Source organism: Rhipicephalus microplus, chromosome X (genome assembly GCF_043290135.1).
Source record: "Rhipicephalus microplus isolate Deutch F79 chromosome X, USDA_Rmic, whole genome shotgun sequence".
NCBI classification, from domain to species: domain Eukaryota; kingdom Metazoa; phylum Arthropoda; class Arachnida; order Ixodida; family Ixodidae; genus Rhipicephalus; species Rhipicephalus microplus.
The window spans coordinates 8,691,838-8,715,843 of record NC_134710.1 but is presented as its reverse complement, the minus strand read 5'-3'; the positions used below and the strand labels follow the sequence as shown (position 1 = coordinate 8,715,843).

Below are 24,006 nucleotides of genomic sequence, written 5' to 3'. Positions count from 1 at the left end.
CTTTAATAAGCTTATGAGGGATATTGACATCGATGAGCAAGGCGTACACAGCTTGGGCAGCAACCACAATTGCCTGCTACTTGAGTTCAACTGCTCGGATGGCTCGGCGTCCCACAACCACCGCCTGAAGGAACAGGGACGTAGTTCCCAAGTCAATCCATCCCGAATGTCGTGGACGAGTTCAAGACGTGTGCGGAAAGAGGTCAAGCTGGAACATTTGAAGACTTCGTGGAAGTCTTGTCTTCATTCATGCATAAACAAGTGGTCTGGGTGATTACCCTACATGTACAGTACGCAAATAGTGATTGGATACACAAGTGAAAACTGCTTGGTAATCTCATCATGCGGGGAACCGCCAGCGCCGTCTTCTTGTGAAGAGGGGAGGTAAGGAAGCCTGTTTGGCAGCTTGCGCAGAGTACCTAGAACTAAAATACAAGCTACCAACACTAGCCCAATACAAGGTTGCCAAACACAATGTTGTTTAGTGACCTCCCTTAAAGAAGAAAATCGGCATCACAAAAGTTCGGGTATTGTATACAGCCATTTGATTGGAAGTAAAACAGCCCTGTCCAGCTGCGAAATACTGTGACAGGGGAACCAGTTTGGTAGCTTAAAGAGCATCTCACCTATTCCGTCTATATGGACAAATAGGAGGAAGTGAGGAAGGGGCCCAAACAGAGGCTGCACACATGCGTGAGCACGCAAGCTTTTCGACAGAGGTGCCAGCCGAGAATTTGGGTGTGCGGAGGCGGGTCAGCAGGGGTGAAAATGAGCGCACGTGGAAGCGTCTTGCGTCCACACAGCAGTTGGGCTGGATGGCCTACCAGCTGCAATGCCAGCAGGCTTTGGGCAAGAAAACAAAGGAACAGCTTGAGGAATCGTTCACAGGGATCATTGAAGGTGCTCCTATTCCGAGGGAGTGGTGCCGTGGTGCTTAGCAACGCGATAAATTTTGTACCTAAGAAAGGAGGCCAAGCTGATGGGTTCCGCTTCACTGCGAAAAATCTGCAGTAGTTCCGCTCTAGGACGCATACGTAGACGAAGTCGCTCTAAGGCTCGGAAAAAAATATTCTTATAGTGTACAGATACCTGGGAGTGCAGGTTTTGATTGAACCGGAGCCATTTAACCAAGACAAGATCCTCCGCCAGAAGGCACTTCGGCCCAGGGCGTCTTCCGTCGACAAAGTTTCTGGTGGTGCAACCACCTTGTGAAGCATGTAAAATAATGCATTTGTCAGCACTGACATTCGCGAACGCTGTGCTCTGCCTCTCGGTAACCACACTGGAATTGCTTGAACGAAGGCAACGTGAGGTTGGCCGGGTAGCTCGCAGCTGCCGTGGTGCTGTGGCCACTGACGCTATGCAGGGCGTTATAGATTGCACGAGTTTTGAAGCTCGAGAGGCGGCCAGCAAAATTGCATGCCGTGGTCGCTTGCTCTGTATGCCTCGGGAGTGCTGGGCGCGGCGCGTTTCTGACTACCTGTTAGCAACGTGTATGCACCCTCTGTGGGAGCATCGCCTATACCGTATCGACCACAAGTTCGGCCTTTTTCGCGCCCCTTTCGGCACAAACTCACCCACTCATTGGACAAAACAGACATGAAAACGGATGCGAGAAGAAGAGGAGGCCCGTTGGATGCACAGTATGGCGGGATTGCCAACGCTAGCTGTCTACCGGTGCCACAGGAACAGTGTTAGTGTGGTACACGTGTACGACAACTCTCTTGGAAGTAAATTACTCTGAGGCGAGAGCTGGAGCAATTCTAACACTTGTGCGCCTCAGAAACATAATGCTGGGAGTAATGTGCGGTGTCGGGTGTGTGGAGACAAAGATGAAACAATTGAACACGTGGTTCTGCGATGCAAAGCATTAGCCCAGTGGTTATGAGTGGTACTTCCCTGGAAGCTGCTTTGTGATTTGAAAAGACTAGTGCAGACGATGGTCGATGTGGTGTTGATGGAGTAGCAGTCGGGACGACGAATGGATGACTCGAATGCTGGCGAGAGGTGGCTCCGCCGGCGAGACCCCTCTGTTGGCAAATTACTAGCGCGTTCACGAGATGCACGTGCCCTGTTGTGGACAGTGAAGAACGATGGCAATGTTGGGGGGGAGACTCTCGTGAAGTTTTGCATGTGTGGCAATTTTTAGTCTCTGTGGCGTTTGAGTGTGTGGCATGTGTTTTGTTATGCGTGAGTAAATTGTTCTTTTATTAGAAGGCTCGTGTGCTTCAAGGACGCCGATCAAGTTAACACCTCTCGCGGTGCTCTCTCTCTTTTTTATTGCGATAGAAATTGTATGGACACTCTCCACTGAATTTTGCCGCCAGCGTCGGCGTCACCATCATTCATCGTATATGTATGCGTATCTATAGAAATAAAAAGGCAAGAAAGAAAAATAATCCAGATAAAGACTCTGGCGCGTAAAATGAATCGTCCGACCTCTTGCTTCTGAGTGTGCGGCGTTAGCCACTGAGCCACAAAAAAGCACCTCTTTCACCATTAAAACGGCAAGCTATTTATATCTACCACTTACCGCTGGCTAAGCCCATTTCGTGGAACCATCGTGTTTTCAGCAGTACCAGTGAGATGGCACAATAAGCACGCATCGCCAGATCCTCCCGACGTGGCGGCGCGCGCTCACATCCCCCACACGTAATTTGCCCCACTTATGCGTGCGCTTATCTCGCGGCGGGAAGAATCGTACACCTTGGGCTTTCACGGAAACAATTATATTGTAGATACTGGGCGAACAAAGGTCACAGCACTTACTGCAAGTCTCCGTTTGCGAAAAAGACGCGCTTTTCAGACACAGCGAAGTAACAACTGAGACACTAAGGCCCGTATTCACAAACCATCCTTGGCCTTACCTCACGCTTTCCTCAGCTTTATGTACTCTCTAAATGTGCTACGAAGGCACAAAAGTGGTAACAGCGTGAAGGATGAGGACAAGAGTGGTGCATGAACACTGGAAGTCTTTGTTCAGAACACTGGCATTCTTTGTCTATTTTTCTTTGTATTTTTTTTCCTTTAATCTGTAGCCTTTCAATTCCTCCTACCTCTTACTTTACTGTAACTGGTGGGCATTAAAGCGTCTTGCGGCTAAGGCGTACCACACACACCCAATTCAAGAAGTTTGCTGCACCACCATTATCATCATCAACCCCATATTAGTTCGACATAATGTTCTTTTTCAATTCTCTATATAGCGCACTAGATATCACTGCATCCTCATATCTCATCAGACTAGCTGAGATAGGAAATTGTCCTTATGTTTAATTCCTTATTTGAACGCTGTGGAAAGACAGTGAAAAATACGGAATTCGTGAACTATGATGCTTCCATAAATGTGGCGCTGTGGGATAGTCAAAATCCACGTGTGTCTTGACATCATCTTTTCTGGAGTGAGTGTAGCATTCGTAAATTCGCTGTTGTAGCAGTGCGACCTTGTAAGTTATGTTTGGGGCACGCGAAGGATGGCCAGTCGGTAGACGGCACCCGACGAAAAGTGAAGTTAATGAAAAGAAGCGACCCAGACGCAGAATAAGCCGTTCTTCTCGAAACGCGTCGTTGTCGTCAAACACCGCGAGCCTTTGTTCACCGCACCTTGTGCTGGGGAGTCACCAGCATGGCAATAGTGCTCTCACGGTGAGCCAGGCTGAGAAATAGGAGGTCGTTGTCACGACACCGCTTCCAACAAGATAATGTGGTGCCACGCTGAAACAATACGTGTGGATAGACGGCAGAATCGTGTCTACTAACTCCAGACAGCCGACCGGCCGTCTACACAGGCTTGTTGTCGCATGAAAGTATCTTTTAAGCTGTACGTCGACGAAATGACGGAGTTCGTCTTAGCCGTTGCTCAGAGGATAGCAAAGTGTGGGAACGTAGAGGCGGAGACCCGTCTCTTAGGAAAGGGGAATTGTTTGCTGCATTGGTGGAGCATTGAGTAGGGATTCGCCCCACAAGGTGAAACTTGGCTACGACCTGCTACTTTGAAACCTTTTTTGCTAGTATACCTAATGAAGCTATAAGGTTTAAAATTAAGGAAACAACTTGTCTAACTACTTGAAAGTCAAATGTCCTAATAGCACTGCAGAATGTGATTGATTCATTCATTCATTAATTGTTTGATTGACTGTATGATTGATTGATATGTGGAGTTTTATGTCCCAAAACACCATATGATTATGAGAGATGTCGTAGTGTAGAGCTCCGAAAATTTTGACTACCTAGGGTTCTGTAACGTGCACCCGAATCTAAACACACGGGTCTACAGCACACGGCTCTAAGCGCACAGGCCTACAGGATCGAAAATGCAGCCGCTGCAGCCAGGATTCGATGCCGTGACCTGCGGGTCAGCAACTGAGTAGATTAGCCACTAGACCACCGCGGCGGGGGGCACTGCACAATCTGCCTAGGGTAGAACGGTAGTGTAATCACTCGCAGGATTAAATCAATGTCGGAGATTTTCGAAAAAACATCAGTTCCGAGACTTGTGATGCTTCGCCTCATAACTCAGCAGGGCAGTTGGCTTAATATTCAGATCGTGGCATCTTATTTCTTGTCATTTGCCGGAGACGGTAAATTACGCACATTAGCACTCCCGTTTGTCGTTTCGCACACTGTGGTTGCGGATAACATTTGTTGGCAATCAAGGGAAAGCTACGGGGGTGCAACGACTGCGTGCATGTGTACTCCTCCGAGAAGTAGTCCGGTTCGGCACGCGCTTCGAATGACGGCCGTGTTCGAATAAGAACACTGCAATCTATTTGTTTCGTTTTTTTATACAGTAATATTGCGTGAAATTCACCACAAATTTCTTCGGTTAGTCGTCGAAATAGCTGACGGGCGATGAGCGACAGCTGAATACGAATACGAATTTAAACTGTGATGTGCAGGTAAAATGTGCGATGTTTTCACAGGCGCAGAAACGTAAAATGACACAGAATTAATTCAAACAAATATAAGTATCTTCTTGGTGCGCACATCGCCTTTTCATAAACAGAATCAGGGAGAAAATAAAGTAATGCTGTTTTTATTAATTTCACGCGTTAAACACGGACGTAACTTGGGACTATGTTCTTCAGCGGTGGCTGACGCCCTGCTTGCCTCCGTAGCCTTTCCTTCATTGCAAGAGAAGTTGTCCGCGAGTATAATTGGGGCACCACAACGACTACGACTTACGACAAACTGGAGAGAATCGAAAAAAAAAACGTGCTAAGAATATTCAATAAATATTTTGATGACCCAAGCGGCTTACCAATTAATCATTTGTTTATTGTACATAATTTGGCAGTCAGTTTTATGACTCCTACTGCACGTACATAAACATAACCTGTCCCACGTCAGGGGTCTCAAACTCGTCTCAGCCGCAGGGGTGCTAGATTAATTTAGTCCAGTAAGGAAGAAACGAAACTGTGAGCGACCTTGTATGCAGGTCACTTCTGGAGGAGATTTGGTGCCAGGATTCTCAAAACATGTCGATGCCCAAAATGGATGCCGATTTCGAAACACGGTTTTTGTTTCATGGTCATGTTTCAACGCATGGTGGCCATGCGGGGTACCTCGTGGAAACGATGCTTTAGACCACTCATGCCTGTGTAGCGCACGAGCTTACTTATTAAGGAATTAAACATAACTCTGCTGCGAAGACAGCCATGTGTGGGCCGCGTGTTTGAGGCCCCTCCCCTGCGTAATAAGCAAAGAGCAGCACCACGAACACCTATAAATTATGGAAAGTAAGACTTTACTTACAAAATACCGGCATTAAAAATCGTGGATGTTCGCAAATCAACCTTTATATCCTAGTACAGTTCAAAATACAATAAGTATTTTGCTACTAAATTAGTCTAAAGCCGTAAAATTAGCTCATTTATCTCACAACAAAATTTTTTGTATTGTTTTATATTTTATATGCACCAAAACACGTTTAGATTTTCTGAATGTGCAATTACTGTATATGAGTGCATTTTAGCGTAATGCGTTCCCCTGCACTTACTGCTTTATTTGCGCGTTTTGGTGTGTCTTGCTCTGCATAATAATTCTCCTACAATAAATGCCGAATGATGCATGTTATCTCACCTTTTTTTTTCTGTGACTGCTTATTCGCTGCCGCCTGTATGGTTCCTCGTTTTTGACTTGTTCCTTGCTCGATTTGTTTTACAAGACTGCCTCTCGTGCCCTCCTGTTTTCTCTTTATCGAGGTGAAAGCCTTGAGTGGCTTATGCAAAACCAGACGTGTCTATTGTCATGGCTTTGGTACGAAAGATGAAAAAGAATAAAAAAGGTACGCCTAACTCTCGCATGCAAGTCTCACGCCAGCCAAGAGCTGTCAGGCTCGAACCTGACGCATGCCTGTGGAAAAGCGTTTCATCCACCCGTTCGACTGGCTTTTCGAAGTTAGCGTTAGTTCGTGCAGGGTTCTAGTTTATGCTACTATTGCATTAACCATAATCTATACATGTTTCTCAATTGTGTAGCTAGTGGGAGCTGCTCTATTGAAGCTGCACAGAAGTGTTCAATAAATCTGGTGGAAAGCTGCCTGTTAGATGTGAAAAGAAAGTTACACAAAATTTCACAGTTCCTATTTACGCGATTTTTTCTCATTTCTTTTCCAGTGCTAAAGGAATTGTCAATGTAAAACTGCTGCATATTGCCACACTTTAGAAGTCTGTAATTGAAGTAGAAAAATGCCCCAAAAAACTCCCTGCCACGGTGCTAGTGAAGTCTATTTTTTTAAGTAAGTACCGACTTTATTGCTGGACTAGATATCTCGCAAACAGCGCATAGAAGGCACGCTCTACTCAAAGCTATAGCATCTAGGTGTTGATCTAAGATGTGATCACTCACGCGTTGAGCAGGGCTTTACCCTAAACATGGCATAAACAATTATTTATATTGCCCTAGACGCATGTCAAGTACTACAGTTTATCATACAAGGACGATCCATTAAACATCACTTGATTTCCTTAGCACGCAACCAGTTGAAAATCAAGCTAAAATTACAACAATAACCTAAATTAATCAAGATTTATCATCACACCACACTCATAATATTTAGATAGCAATACTTGTCTCTTGATCCCCACGTTGTTCGCCACTGTTTAAAATCAGTAGTCAAGATTTCTCGGTGTACCTCTAATTTTCCTCTTTCGTCCATGCTCTATGAAGTCGATCACTTTTACGCGCCTGAAATTGGTATCTATTTCGATATGCGCTATAGAGTAAGAGGAATCACTCACGGAGGAATCAGGCCCTGGAGCCGCAGCGTCCTTTGCGGCCTGCGCGCTGCAGCTTGCTGTACTGGCACGCATCCAGGCTAAGCCGCCAAACACGGAACAGGTATGGTGTGCCGAGCGTGGGCAGGAAGGCGATGAGGACAGCGAAGGCAAAGGACAGGTCGAAGTGGACGCTGTGCTCGGGCCCCTCGTGGACGACGTGCACGATGAGGCGCAGCACGTTGAGCGGCAGCAAGCACACGGCGTACACGGTCACCATCATCATGACCGTGTTCTGCGTGCGACGCTCCTTGAGCCAGTCGAGAGCGTCGCCGCCGGGGGGCGAACGGCGCGCCGCTGGAAAGGCGGCGCACGAGCGTGTGCTGTACACCGACTCGGGCGCCATGGACGACGACGCCACTGAGCAGACGGACGCCTCTTCGCCGTTGCTCTCGCGTCGATAGGTTGCGTGCAGGGCCAGTGAAGCCTCCTGAGCCTTGATCTCGACCGAGACCTTCACGTGCAGGTAGATGACTAGTGCGACGGGTAGTGCGTACAGAACTATGAACAAGCCGCGGATGTACTCTTCAATGTTCTCCGTCAAGTTGATGGCACAGATTCCCGTACCCCGGAACTGATGCCCCAAGTATTGCTCCAAGTCGAGAAACTTTGTGTAAGCAGCATATGGTAGGGTTAAGATACCTGCCACTAAGCAGACGCCGAGCAGACACAACGGTGGGGGTATCTGGCGCTTCATCGGGTTCATAGCATAGCGGTACCGGTCGCAAGCAATTGCCACGAACGTCAGCAAGGTCAAGTAGAAAGGAAAATCTTGAACAATAGGTGACGCAAAGCACAGGAAACTGCCAAAGACCCAGTTATGCAGAAAGAGAGTCACAAGAGTGATGGGCATCACCACGAGCAGCTTGAAGATGTCGTTGAGTGCGTTGGCAAAAAGGTAAACGCACACTGTCTCTCGCGGCTGTTTCTCGCGATAAATGTGAAGCACCATCCATCCGTTTCCGATTAGAGATGACACGAACAGCGAGCCGTAAAGCACAAGGAACAGCGGGTAAGAGGTGCGGAATGTACGCCGCAACTGGGGCCTGCTGAACTCGGACGTGTCGTTCTGGAACTTGAGCATGAAGTGCATGATATATCCGATGTACTTGTCAGGAATCTGCTCTATGTTCAGTTCGGCTCCTTTGGCACTTCCGTTCATTTTGAATATCTGAAAAACACACAAAACATGGTCAAGTTAGAATCGCCAAAACGTGTGGAAAATTTGGTATTTCATTGCAGTAGAAAATGAGCGCTCTCGACAGGTACACCATGCCGTTCCATATAATCAGTAAGAGCTCGTTATTTCGGCATCATTTCATTTGGAAAACTGAATTATTCAAAGGTGTTCTCTGGCGCCGGGAAGACCGGGAAACACCAGAAACTGTCGCTTGAATGACCTTCTCGAAAGTTATGGCGTCACTTTGGAAACTGTTCATGCCTTTGCGATGCCGAGTTTGCAGTGACGCTGTCGTCAGGAGCGATCCTCCATCGTTTACTCATTGATTACGTACTGTAGAATTTTCCTTTGTCAAGCACTTTCCTTTGTCAAAATACGCGACTGGTGATATATACATTGAATCACTGTATTTATCGTTTTTTGTTTCGCAATCTTTATTTCACGGACCTGGCGCTTTGCGACGCCTAGGATTGTAACGCCCCCCGCACTATACCAAGACATTTGCACAACCCCTTGTTTTCCGGACAAGAGGCATGTTTCGGGTGTTTCATGCCTTAATTACTCCATTTGCAATCTCTAAAGAGCCAGAGGTGTCTGTACATTGACACGAATGGCGCTAGTTCTGCGACACGGCTAACACTGAACCCGTTAAACTTATATGGAAATCTTCATAAAGGGAGTTCAACGAAAACTGAGTTATGCGGATGTCACGCGGCAATTTTAAAAGCTTTGGGTGGAAGCCGCAAGGGGCTCACGAGGCACGGATGCACCTTTTATGCATGCAAGATTTCGCGTCTACTCCGACGCTGTACCACACCACGTGGGATACACCAAAGAGCAAGATAACAACAAAAATAGGCAATGCTGTCCAGTCCTGCCCTTGTAAATCAACTTTTTGTTTTCATTTTATTTACCCTAAAGGCCCGAAGACACAACATTCATTTATGTGTATTTTAACTGTTACGAATTTCACCCACTTATTTAAATTAAATTTCTGCTTTTTCTTTATAACTGACTGTTTGAACGTTCTTTTTCTCTTGTGTATATACCCTCCTTATGAAATACCACAGCATGGGCATTTGAGAGTTAATAAATGATGATGATGATGATTATATAGGGCTCAAAGAACTCAAAGGGGCCCGACCACGTAGCGTTGCCCTATTTCGTTGGAAACGCAGTCTTTTCTGAAAATAGGGTTTTCCCCTTCGTCTTCCTTCTAAAAACATTCTCAGTCATACGTGTGCGTATTTAAACTGTAATTTAATCACATAAAACAACAAAAAATGTTTCGACTTTGTGTTATTGGTCCCGTGTACCTGCAGGCATGTTTGCAGTAATGCTGCTAGGGTTGCTCGCAACACTGTACCGTTTGTTTTCCCATGCATTTGCTCTACGTGTGTCGATTGTCAAACACACTGCAAGTTGTCGTCGAGCTCTTTGAAGTTGCGCCACCACGTAAATCGTGCTGTCTTTTACCATTTCGGAAGAGCATAGGTCTCGCGTTCAGTACACACAGCCTTTGCTGCCTAGGGATCCCACAAGAGTTTGCACGTTGTGCAGACACTACCGCCGGCGTCGACAATAAAAACCCTGTCAACCATGAATTTAGGCAGCGTCGAAGTAGAATACGGAGCACCGTAACAAAAGCGAACGAAATGCCGAGACCTGAACACCCCAGTCCGCATGGATAGGGGGTGGACATAGACTCGGTGACGCTTTTCTTCTTTTCAAAATAACGGCACGACGGCTTTTGGCGAGGCATGGTGTGGAAGATACGCACACTTTTATGCGTATTTCCTTTTCCTCGAATGCACGTTACGACAGGATTATGCCGTAAAAGAACTTTTAATGTTGATGAAGGGAAGTGTAACGTTAAGGCCTCTTTTTCTTTGTTCGAAAGATCATAATAAAAACTAACAGACAATACTGCCAGGGATAGCATAGAGGATGTTGCTGGAAGCAATCTTGAAGTGAAGAAAAGTCTTGAAGTGAAGAAAAGTAGATGAAAAGATTACTTGCGACTGGCAGGATCCCAACCTGTGACCTTTGAATAACGCTTCCGATGCTCTACCACTGAGGTACGCTGGCAATTATCCACAATTCTTCTTCATAGGGTTTATATTACGCTGCGCGAAGTCTGCAGACAGTGACGACGATGTACCCTTCAACAGTCTCGCGGAACGAGATATGGGCCAAAGAAGACGTGCTTGTGTTTATGTTTTGGCTTTTGTGCTGCATGAAACGGGCCAATTGGTCTTGAACTAAAAGCCCCGGTGTTTCGTTTAGAGTAAACTATGCCGCTAACAACGTAGAGTGATTCTTGAGGAAAAGCTCGACTGTGACCAGGCCAGAAACCTCCAAAGCGCTGGCACCTTCGATCTTGTGATTGTTACCACTATTATACTTTGTAGAAACGCTAAAACTAGCTCTAAACAATGCTGATAATACTCCCGATATCAATCATAGAGAGGCACATGTACAATTAAAAAGTTTGCGGACACTGTTTTATGTTTCTTTTTGATGTTATTGAGAAGAACAGAATGGCTAGCCATGCAATCTATACTGTGCTCAGGAAAGAGCGTTCACAGGCCTCTTTGTTAGATGGCGCTATCATATGAACAACCCTTGAATTACTGTATAGATGCTCTCTATACGGGAGCGGAGTTGCGCATAGGTCCGTCACCTTGGCCGCCGAGGCATCCTGGAGTCACGGGAATAATTTCAGGGTATCGCATCTGTTTCCTGCGCGCCGCCGCTGATGCGATTGGCTTGCTCGCATCACGTGACCTCGAACCGCCATACCTCTTCCAAGCTAGCGCTTTCAGTGCACGCGCATCGAATATGCAGCGTGGCCTGCCTTCTAGCATTAGTGAAATACTTAATGGTAAAAAAATTTTCCAAAAGCCGGGTGAGTTCATGATTAAAAATATACCGATGATGTCACCCACATAGGTGGAGAAACGTCTGTGTAGCTTTGTTATATATTGTTGTGTTTAGTCGGGGAACATATCTTTCGTACGTAGGTGTGTTGTGAGTGAGCTTCTTTCTTGTCAAGTGCTTTTCCTTCTACCTTGTGCGCTCATATATTTCCACATTATGTTGTACCAACTGGCCCAGCATTCCACTTTATTGAACTTTAGTGTTTCATCACCTTTATAACGCGTTATGCAAATGCGAGAAGGTATACATTAACAGCGGCTGAACGTCACCTGGCAATCTCGTCCATTTTTGTATTCCGTGCGGTAAAAACGCCGAATTAAGAAAGGTCGTGACTGCATAGACTTAATCGCAAAGAATTCGCACCCTCTAAGAACACTCGTTTCTGTTGTAGCCTTCTCGAAGTTTGGTGGAAACACTGTCACGCGACAGGATATTTCACCTTATCTGTTCGCTTTGCTCTGTGATAGAAAGCAACGCGCTACGTATTCTTCACTTTGACCCCGCCGCGGTGGTCTAGTGGCTAAGGTACTCGGCTGCTGACCCGCAGGGCGCGGGTTCGAATCCCGGCTGCGGCGGCTGCATTTCCGATGGAGGCGGAAATGTTGTAGGCCCGTGTGCTCAGATTTGGGTGCACGTTAAAGAACCCCAGGTGGTCAAAATTTCTGGAGCCTTGCACTACGGCGTCTCTCATAATCATATCGTGGTTTTGGGACGTTAAACCCCACAAATCAATCAATCAACGTATTCTTCATTTTGCTCGGCTCTGTGTGACTGCGCATGCGTTAGAGTAAATGGGTCAGATATGAAAAATGAGTAGAAACATTATTAAAATAATAACTGTTTACAGGTAGACCTAGATGGTGATTGAGGCGAGATCATTAGCCGTGTCGCAAAACACAAGTGTGTCTGATAGATTGCGCATAAAATTTCATGACATAAAATAGTATTAGGAGATGTTATAACTCGTATTCATTGCACATATTATGTTGCTAACCCGTTTACTTTCAGCGAACATACACTGACAATACAACTTATTCTGTGAGAATGGTCACATTGAAAACAAGTGTGTATTTTTGCAGTGAACTACACTTGTTCTTGGGCCAGTTGGAACAGATGAATGTGCGGCATAAAAACAGAACGTCAATCTCGCGGTCCGAGCTTTTTTCTTATCGTCCTAATCTTGCAAATGCTTCTCACCTAATCGAGCTGCTCAGATTAATGTGAAACACGGTTTCTTAATAATATTTATTGCTGGGCTCGTTAATTAGGTAATTGCACTTTCAGTGCAAGATGTACGTTTTCTACTGAAATGCCGTGTTTCTTTTGCATACGCCTCAAAAATTTTGAGCTATGCTATTTCTTCCTAAAAATCGAAGAAGCATTGTGCCGAGAAAGCTGTAATAAGTGCGCATCACGAAAAAAGAGAAGTAAAAATTGAACCGAACCCCCAGCTGCACGCACTACCGATGTCAACAAGAAAGCTTTTAAGTCGTAGCTAAGCGAAATCTCAAGAACGCGCCTCATCTCGTGGCAGTGAAGCGCTGTCGGTCCCTTTTGAACCACCTCCTTTTCTGCTATAAAGTAAAGTATAGGTGCTGCATGCCAGTTGATTGATTTGTAGGGTTTAACGTCCCAAAACCATCATATGATTAGGAGAGATGCCATAGTGAAGGGTTCCGGAAATTTCGATCACCTGGGGTTCTTTAACATGCACCCAAATCTGAGTGTACGGGCCTACAACATTTCCACCTCTATCGGAAATGCAGCCGCCACAGCCGGGATTCGATCCCGGAACCTGCATGTCAGCAGCCGAGTACCTTAGCCACTAGATCACCGCGGTGGGGCCTGCATGCTAGTTGGCCCGTACGTTTGTTTGTTGGCGTTCCAAACCGAGACATAAATACGTCGTGCACAACTTCCAATTACCGTACACACATGTGCACCACTTCTATTACACATATCAATAAACTGAACGGCAACTAATATTAAGGTGCACGAGCAAGGAGTAATTCAGCGAAAAATTGAAGACGCATTTGAACCCTGTGAAGTGGACCTGAACACCTACTATATGCTGCATGTTCAGCGGACGCAATATTGACATGTTGCGTTCATTTGCTCCTGCCCTTTTTTTGTCCTTGCTTGTCTCGGGAAAAGTGGCTTAAAGATGAATTCACCTAGTGTAGAAATAAACGGCGTCTTGCGTGAAGTCACTGAACACATCCGCCTCCGTACATAGACGCAACCGTGACATCAAATGAGATTTATGAAGTCACGAAAAAAATTAACGACCACATGGCGCCTCTCGCCCTACATTACATTGACAATCACGACGCTTACTATGTCGTTCATTGAAAATTATTGATAACTGGAAGTTATTTCTAATATCGTCTCGAAAACACACACATATTCCAGTTCTGCTGGAAGCAACATGGCATGGCGCTGTAAAGTTATCCTGAACAGCAACTGCACATTTAGCAGATTTTATTGTTAGCGCAAACATGCAATATATAGTGCAGAAGTAAATGGCGTCTTGCGTGAAGTCACTGAAAACATATACATCTGCACCAAGCGAACACACCCGTGACAAAACGAGACTGATGAAGCCATGATTGCGAGCCCATGGCGACATTCCACGTATATTGTATTTCCAGTCACGCCACTTACTGCGCAGTTAATAAATAACCACCGATGACTCAAAGTCACTTCTAGTATACAATTGAAGTAGCACAAACACATATTCCAGTTGCAAATAACAGGAAATATGGCATGCGAGCTCCCTGTATGGTAGAGCTTTCCGTTCATTTCAGTGGACAGCCATGCAACATCACAGCGCGATGGAATCATGGTCAAGTGTGTCAACACCTTATAAAAATTCCTCGCGCCTTTGCACAACCTCCTTTCCCCGCGTGCTACGTCACGCTGATTGTGCGACAGCCACGCTTTTAAAAAAAGGAAAAATTCGGAAAGAGAACTCCGGCGCACGGATTTGAACAAGGAACCTCCGCGTCGTGAATGGAAGATGTCAACCACTGAGTTACAGTAAAATGTCTCCTTGAACGTTCAAACGGCAAGCTAATTATATCTACTACTTACCGCTGTTGGGCAGCTATGGAGGAAGTATAGTGTTTCCAGCGTGACCAGCAAGCTGGCGCAATGAGCGCGCGTCGCCACATCGTCACGACGCGGTGGCGCGCGCTCTCATCTCCCGCGAGTTCTTTTCCCCGCGGAAAGGAGGCATGGTGAACGCTCACGTGTGCGCTTGTTCATCTCACGGTGGGGACAATCATACGCCTTGGATGACCTTGGGCTTTCACTGGAACGACTCCGTTGTAGTTACGTGGCCCACAAATGTCACTGCAATCGTTGCACGGCCTCCGTTTGCGAAAAGGGCGCACTTTTCAGACATAGTGAAGCAACAACTGAGACGCTTATTAGCTTTCATTTGTGCCTGTGAGTACGCTTCGTGCATCATTTCTGCGTCTGCAATACGCCCATTGCACCTCCGCAATACGCCTATTGCACGCACTTCTTATGTCCCAATATATTCAATGTGAGTGTGCCAGCTGAAATGTTTAATCTACATTACTCCAAGGCACTTTATTATTGTACTTGTGGGATATTTTGGAGCTTATAAATAATAGTTCAGCACACAGAATCTTGAACAGAAAAAAAAAGAATATTACATTTATTGCTATCCAGGCTCAACATCAAACCATCCAGCCAATGTTCGAGTTCATTTAAGTATGTATGCAAGATATTGTGAAGGCACTCTATGTCGTTTGCCATCGCAAAGAAAGCAATGTCGTCGGCATAAATATAAATTTTCTCATCTGGCTGAATGGGATTGGTACTAAGCAAGATGTTGAATTGTACGGGGGAAAGTACTGACCCCTGAGGTACACCTCGGGTTCGCTTGTGCCTACATGAAGAGAAACCGGCTAAAAAACAATGAAATTCTGTTCCACTTGAAAATTCTCTTACCAATACTACAATGAAGGGGGGTAATCCTTGACTCCATTAATCAAGATAAGATGCTGTACACTACCGTATGATTTACATATGTGTAAAGTTACTAAAGCCGCATATATCTTTTTATGGCGGGCAATGTGAATACGACTTTGCAGATCGACATGTGCATGCCGTATGGAATATCCTGATCCAAAACCAATTTGGTTACCATTACCTGGAACGCGCTCTCTCCGTCCTTTTAGTTCTGTCTTGCTCCCCTCCCAGAAGCATGAAATGACTCTGATGGGTCATAGAAAGAAGAGAAGGCATAGAAAAAAACGTAGAAGAAATTCTCGGCAAAGCGAGACTCCCGTATACCCACAGCCCGAAGGTGAGCGTCATAAGTACTCGTATATATAGTTCGTTTTATGGTGTTTGTTCAACAGAGGTGCATAATTTTTTCCAAGCCATGCCATGTACAGAGGTAACATGTTCATTCGGCGCATATCGTAGCACAATGACAAACCCATAGCACTGTATTATTCGCATCCAACTCTGCAGCCGATACATCAAGTAACAGCCTTTTTCAATTATATACCACAGCGGCAGCAAAGATAAACGCGCCTCAGCAATGCATTATACCATTCTGGCTGACTTTTCCACTCCTCGTATACATATGTTATCTGAGTGATCATCCTAATAAAGTGGGTTGTCGAGGAAACTAATGCATCTGCGTTCGCCTTCAACTTGCGTGCTTGCTAGAAGAGCATAGCTTGCATAGAGCATAGCATAGCATAGCATAGCATAGCACGGTTATAGTTTTAGCTCACTGCGAACAAGGAACTACTAAGTCTGAAGTGCGTAATCCTGGACGTCATTTTGTGCTAATACTGAAATATTGAATTAGAACTCATCAAAAGCCTAGGTATTGTTTCTTTCGATGCGGTTTACATGCGAGAAATTTAATTAATATACTGCATGTGTGGAGATCTATTTGAATATGTGAAGCGCAGTATCATGACCACCTATTTGAAGATCAACGTGACGAGTGCTGCATGTATTGAACTTGTAAACGACGAGCACAAAACTTGAAGTTAGACATGCCTGTATCATTGCCAGTGGTCTCTAAAAATTGATCTAGGAGCGTCACTTACATTCATTTAGGTAAATGTAATGTCAGCGATGTCCGATTCGCATGATATATGCAGATAGATACTAGTTTTAGATGGCCTCTTTATTTTACCTCAGGATTATTAATGTATTTTGATTGAAAAGTCACATGTAATGACACGTTTCCATTTTTGAAATCTAATTGTAACAAGTTTCTTTTGCGATTTAGGAATTTGTAATGGCAACTCGTTCCAAAATAGGGAAAGAACGAGCTTTCGTTACTGTTTTAGAAGAACCTGTACAGCATTGCACGGCGATAGAGCAGTGTTGGTGGCAAAAAGGTCATCGGCACCCGCTCAACCGTGAAGTTGACTTTCTCTCGGGTGTCCACGGGCACATCCGTACAGAACAGCTCGCAGCGGCTGTCTGTGTCATACCATCGACTGGGACAACCATCCCGTGCCGGCTTCTCTTCCTCACCTCCTCAGCTGCAGCTGAATTGGGCAGCGTTCACTTCGAAGCCGACTACCTCGCTGCTACGCCACCCCAGCTTCACATGGCGATCCTCTGCCACTATACCGACCTGCCCTACAAGCGCTGCTCCAAACAGGCTGTGCACGTATGTATTACATGGATCGCTGGGGCATGAAACGCAGGGGCATATTATTCGCTCTTGCCCTGCCCTGGCAGCAGAACGATGCGTGATGGTGAACCGTTATCGCCTGCTCGGTCTGCCTGCGGCGCAACGGTGGAAGACTTCTTTCTTCCCGCGCGCTCAAAGATGCAAGCCCTCCAAACCTTCCTCAAGTTCTGCGCATCTGCGAACCTCGCGGAACGCTTTCACTCCGGTGTACTGACTGCACTGACAAGACGTCCTCTTGCCATGCCTTTCACTTTTTCCTTCTCTGCTCTCTTCTTCCTATCATCTTTATTTCCCCTCCCCCATCTCTGCAGGCACTGAGCCATGTCCCCGTCAGTGGTGGCAGAAAATAGCGTCCTCTTTATGTCTTCTTTCATTAACCTCTCTTTCACTCGAAATGACGCTTTTTGTAAACGTGAGCACGCTTGGCAAATGGGGGTGTGAGTGGCGAGTTTTATGAAAGGCGCAACTCTGCTACCTAAAGCATATACAGCTGCTCGGCAAAAACACATAAGCATGAAGTTGTCATACATTCTAGACGAAAAGCTCCCCATAGGGCCCATGCAATAAAACCTGTAAGCACCCGGGTGCCGTCATGGTGGAACTATACTCAGCTTTCGGGTGGTCTAACTTGCATTTGCTGCAATCACCGCTGGCATTTTTATCTGCTTCTTGGCTCTCTCAATTCATCGCAGCTAGAGACTGTCGCATAAGTTGAGTTCTTTGCCCACGGCAACAAAAAACACGGACGACTAAACGCTACGATTTACACGACGCACGCAAAACTTTCGCTGTCAGGGGTCTTATAACGATGAGTAGCGCTCATGCCGTGAAGCCAGCCAGCAGCGCGATTCATCTGTGAGTTTCATTGCCCGGACTACGCACACAAGCGAGAAGAATAAAATGTTAGATCATCACATGGCTACGATGTATCGCCTTTAGTTTCGCTGCACTGACAACGTACCATTCACAGCCGCGTGTTTTGTATCCGCTTTAAGAGCCCTTAAGCCGCTTCCAATATTTTTTTTCAGACATTTCTGTAAACGCGCGCATTGTGCGCAGAATGCCATCGTGGTGAACTATTGTGCACATAGCAGCCCAAAGAGCCTCTGGCGCACCACGAATTCCCAAAGAACAATTCCTCCTTCTCTCCAGGCCTTTTGGGCCTCCGTGTTACGAGCAGTATGAACACGCCGCTATGATTGGTCGAGGAAACGCCCACGACTTCCGGTTCGTCAGCAAGCAGTTGTCGGCGCTCCTTGTTCTTCATTGTGTTGCCCCCGTGGGTGCTCCCGTTAGTGAATTAGCTACTGCGGCCCGTAATGCAACTGCGCGAAATAAATCCAAGTGTTTTGGTTCACCCGGGCGCGGTGCTTGGCTGCAAGAGCGCTGACTGGAAAAACAAGAAGATGCGACACTGCAGTCGTCGTTTCATTTCGCAACGACTCCGCATGCACCTCCCTGCAGCACCCATTCTCCTCAGCAGTTGCAGTAGCCATGCATAGGCCGAACATGCGCCTGCATCGATAATGCCATTAGCACGGGATGAGTAACAATGAGTGGGCAAGCATCACAGAACGTAGAGTCCTGGCCGAAAGCCCGAGGCATACACGAATCAGTCGGAGGTGGTGCAGCAAGGGAAGCGTGAGCACCCCCCCCCCCCCCGCCCCCTACCAAGAAAAATGGGGGGTGGCTGAGCCCCCCCCCCCCCACTTTTTACAGTGGTCACTAACGGCTGCACGTTCAAGAAACCAACAACTAAGGCGAAGTTTTCCTTTACCACCATAATCACTCAAATGTATCGTGACGATGAAATGAAAAAGTTGCCAGGGAATGTTTCGATATAGTAAAAAGTTTCCGAAATTTCTGCTGTGACGATTGTCTTTGAAGGCTCGATACTGTAGCTACAATTGGTGTTAACCGGACATCTGTATAGTAGGCGTACATATAAGTTGTTCATCTCCATGTTATAAACTTAGATAGCTAGCATAGTAGCCGTAATCACCTAGCACCGACTTGATGTCGGCACAGTACCTTCACAAAAGCCGATTCAATACCTTGCGTGGTTCTGTGGTAGAATACATAATTTTCACACGAAATGCTGGACTTTGACTCCTTCTGAGATTCTGATTTTTATTCGTTGCACTTATTGTATCGGCGCTGCCACTGCGAGATTTTTAAAGGTTCTCGCGTTTAAAATACCGACATCTGTTGTCACTGCTCCTAGGTAGATGGAAAAGTTAAGGCGCATACCAGCATAGCGCAGCCCGCGGTGTACGGGTGTGGGGCACATGACTGAAGAAAGAGTTTCATGACGTACACATGGTTTTTACGTTATGTCGGTACCATACACAAGGTCCCATACCTTCGTGCCCCCCCCCCTCCATGCCGACTTTGGTTTCTACTAAGTTATGAGGCAAATATGACAGTACAAAGACGTAGCTAACCAGATATGTAGATAAGTATATACAAACTCTCAAAACATCGTTGGGTCTCTAGGGATGGCCCTACATTTGAAATTCCATTTCTTCGTGAGCTGCTTTCAGTCATTAAAAATTCAAAGATTCAAATAAATATATGTTGGAGAGGCCGTCATCAACATGATTGTATTCATGCGGAAAGTTGCGAGGCAATGTGTAAAATGTTTCTCATGTAACACTATTATATGCATGACACAAGACTCACATGTATACATGTGTTGTCTCACCGCATGCTGCTTAACACTGACTACATATCCCTTTTTTACCCTGTTGAACAAGCGCTGTGCGTATGAGAATCACAGCAAAGTGCAATTGCGTCGATAAAGTTCTCAGTATCTCTTATATATCTATATATATATATATATATATATATATATATATATATATATATATATATATATATATATATATATATATATATGTATGTATGTATGTATATATCACGGCTGATGAGTGAGGTAGGTCTGCCCCCCCCCCCGTACGTTCCCAACCCATATCGTTGCCGCAATCAGGGGAAGGCGATCGTACGGATCCTTCGTGTTGGCAATCCTTTGGCGTGCGCGCCGCACGGAGTCTCTACCAGCACGATTCGTATAAGCAGTGGTCGGCACGGCAGCCGCGGTTCCCCAACAAGCACGCCGTTGGAGTAGATGGAATGACGGGAGTTGCGGCAGCCAGAAATAAGTCGACGGTGTTTCCAGCAGCGCGTCAGCGATTACGTATGCCGTGCATACTTGGGAAGGGCGCTCAGTGAGAGGGCCAAGCGACTTTGGGAGAAGATACCATGGAGAGTAGCAAACGAAAGAGCGAAAGTAGTAATCGCCACTGTTTTCGATAAGCAAACGTGTCTAACTCTGCTATCACGTTACCGTTTCAGAAAGCTCTCACGGCGACGAGTTCGTCGTACACTCATGCACAATTTCCCCGCCATAACTGAATTTCGACCTCTGGGTAGTTTACGGATCCTTTAAGCAACTTGCTTTCTCGCTGTCCACATGGTCGTCCTATCATGACCACGTATGGCGAACTCGGAGCGAGTTTGGACTACCCTGCGTAGCAACCCTGGATTGTTTCTCATTTATATCGTGAGTCATTTAGAAGTCCGGAAATTGTGCCTTTTCCAAAAAGCGGCTCGCACAAAACAAAGTTGTTCCTTGGAAATTAGGCAAATGCAGCCTTTAAAGACACGTATACAAGACGAAAGAACGGACGACCGCACACGCTGGGAATTCGTTCCAATCACTGCAGAGCGCATATAGTGGGTTCCACTCAGCAGCAGTCATCAGCAGTGCTTTTTTTACCGCTGAAGCGGGAAGTCCTGTAAGCAGTACCGCATGGCGACCAAGAGCCAGCCACCAACTGACACTTCCAAGGTCTCAGTGGGGCGGGGAGCCACGAAAGCCTCTACAGCCGATGACGCCTCGAAGCGCAAGAAGAGCTCGTCACACGTAACGCTGGCGCCCAACCTTCCTGCATTCGCCTACCAGGATGCTAACCCAAGCCGCCACATAGGCCATATGGTGGGAACGCAGTCACGCCAGGGTTCCATCGAGGACCTGGTCGCCGACAAGACCAACGAGCGCTCTCATTCACGACTGAGCCAAGTCGGCAAGCAGGGACCTCCCGCACAGCCCCCCAGGTACCTCAACCTCTGGGTTTGGATCGCAACTGCCTCAGTCTTCTTCCTGATCGTCGTCGTCTTCGTCATTGTGTTTGGAATCCTCAAGGGAGGCAGCACTGACGGCCACTCCAGCACGACCAACAAGTCCTGAGTCTACCACGAAAAGATGTCATCTATTGAGTGGCATGTCGCCACATTTCTCTAGTGTGCATACACGTATTATATATATATATATAAATATATATATATATATATATTGTTGCGCTCATTTTGCTACATAAACTCGGTCATACTCCCTCCAAACGAAGCTGTACAGTGACGCTGCGGTTCGAGATGCTTTGCTCCGTATAGACGTCGGAAATCTGTGTTCAAGTGCCGTCTTCTCGTCACATATGATGCTGCTTCTGCAACTCATTCCCGCGAATATACATTCCCTCGCATTGATGGACGTTGCGCTTGTTGATGTAAGATTTGATAGCTTAAGTGAATAACACTTTAAAGAGGTTTACTCCTCGTCACGTCGCTTTGCGTTGCCACCGAGCTTTCAAGCATGCTTCGAAGATTGCTCAGAAATTTCGGAGACTCTGTGCTTCTCAGCACCTCAATAAAGCTATTTGCCTGCCTGCCTGCCTGCCTGCCTGCCTGCCTGCCTGCCTGCCTGCCTGCCTGCCTGCCTGCCTGCCTGCCAGCCTGCCTGCCTGTCTGCCTCTCGCCTGCCTGCCTGCCTGGCTGCCTGCCTGCCTGCCTGCCTGCCTGCCTGCCTGCCTGCCTGCTCCCAGCCTGCCTCCCTGCCACTATGACTGCCTGCCTCCCTGCCTCCTTGAATACCTGCCCGTCTGCCTGCCTGTCTGCGTGTTGGCGTAACTTAATAAATGAGCTTTCGAAAACTCACAAAGGCCTTGGAGCGCCAGAAGGCAGCAAATAAGGGTGTGCCACGCAAGTTCGGCGCATCTTCCACTGCATTTCTCTGAGTAGTAATTATTTACCAGGGCTTTTATTAACAGCGAAGCTACTAAGCCCGCTAAAATTTGTCTGCCAGAAAAAAAAACACCATATCCACGGAGCGATTGATGATGAGTGGGGCAAAGCACTCGAAGGTTTCATTGCTAAAGCGTGAACCATCTGCGAGTATTGCCCACTACACCATCAAAGACGTCACATACACTGTATATATTCATACACGAAGTTTCATTGTTGCTAAGGAGTAGCTATATGTCGCTTCCATCCCCCTTTCATTATAACGGCTTTATGGTAGGTGAAGGGGTGGATCGGCGATGGGGCGCAGTGGGAAGTTTGCAAGGACGAAGTAGTGGGCCGTTTGCAAAGGTGGAACTATAAGCGGTCACGTACCACAAGAGATTGACACAGTGGGAAAATATATGGTTCTCTAATGCGCACCTGGATACAAGTACACGACCATCTTTCATTTCATATTGGCTACATCTCAAGTGCATTTGCTTTATGGTCGGTGAAATAATGGATAAGTAATGGGACGTTGTGGGATGTTAGCTACGACGAGGTAGCGGGCAGTTTGCAAAGGTGGAACTATAGGCAGTCACGTACATACAAGGAATGGACAGACCCACGCTTTTAGGAGCTTCGCCCCTAAAATGATCATCACCATTGGGAACCATCTAGTGTTGTCTCCTCTCCCAGAATACGTGTGCAGACTTTTCCGGCGTGGTTTGTCAGGGGTAACAAGTACAGTGAGTGACGAAGACATTCTTTCGAAGGCGGGATTCCTTGGGTATCGTTGATCTGAAGGCTAATGATTTATCTATCCAAGTACGCTCGCAGAGTAAAACATTGCACAGTATATGCTATAGTACTGTAGCAAGACTGTGGGATAGTAAGAGTAGAGAGAGCAAAGAAGAAAGAATGAGAAACAGAGAGATAGGGGGAAAGAAATGCAGAAAAAAGTAAAAATGCAGAAATAAGCAAGAGACGTAGAAAAGCAGAGAGAGAATAAAGAAAAAAACGTGGTTGATCCCTATATGAACACGAAAGAAAAACGTCTCCTTGAAGTAGTTCGATGTTTACTGTACATTGATATAAGAGGCCTCACAGCTTGTCTGTTGGTGTCTAACAGCACGCGTAACCTAAATGCATTCACATTGACGATTATCGATGCATCTATATCCCGATGACTGACGTCCATGATTAATGGTTGATTTAATAGGCCCTCGTGGTCATGGATGCCTGTGGTAGGTTTAGTAGTTAACGGTGAGAGCGGAAGCACAAAAAAAATCACAGCATATCCACGGGGTGAATGATGATGAGTGGGCGAAGCTCCTGAGGAGAAGTCATCGGTAAAGCCGTGACTCTTCAGTGAAAGTTTGCCTGCTACATCATCAAGAAAGACGTGAGAAACACTGTATGTGTATATATACTCGCGCTGCAGCAGGGTGATGGCTTTGGCGCGAGCCTGGTCGTTCTTGATGGAAGATATTGTGACTAGACTGTTTGAGAACCACAATCTATCGCACACGCTACAACTGTGTCTGAACGTAATGTCTAGAAAGTTTCACTTAAACCGCGCGTCGGCACCTTGGGGCTGAGCTCGCCTGATGCGTTTTGCAGACGCCTCACGAGCTCTCACTGCATCAGGGTCTGCCTGGAGATAGGCGCGCTTTCTCGCTGCTTCCCGTGCTCTGACGTTTCGGAGATCCTCTCCGCGCTGCAGCCGTGCCGCTTAGCGTACGGCAGGGTCCTCGCGCCGTTGCCGTGACGCTTGGGCCTCTCGTTCTCGAGCGCTGGGATCTTGGCGGCAGCGTCGCGCAGCCAGACGACACGCTTCGGTCTCCCGCTCT

General features: G+C 46.5%; 1 protein-coding gene across 1 annotated transcript in view; it reads right to left on the bottom strand.

The window, feature by feature from the left end:
• The window catches only part of LOC119175649 (prolactin-releasing peptide receptor), an 82,322-nt gene that overhangs the window by 18,889 nt on the left and 39,427 nt on the right, over nt 1-24,006 (bottom strand). The window contains exon 2 of the mRNA XM_037426569.2: nt 7,242-8,448. Within this exon, the coding sequence (XP_037282466.1) occupies nt 7,249-8,439 (1,191 nt within the window). The 5' untranslated portion in view covers nt 8,440-8,448 and the 3' untranslated portion in view covers nt 7,242-7,248. The remainder of the gene's footprint in view (nt 1-7,241; nt 8,449-24,006) is intronic.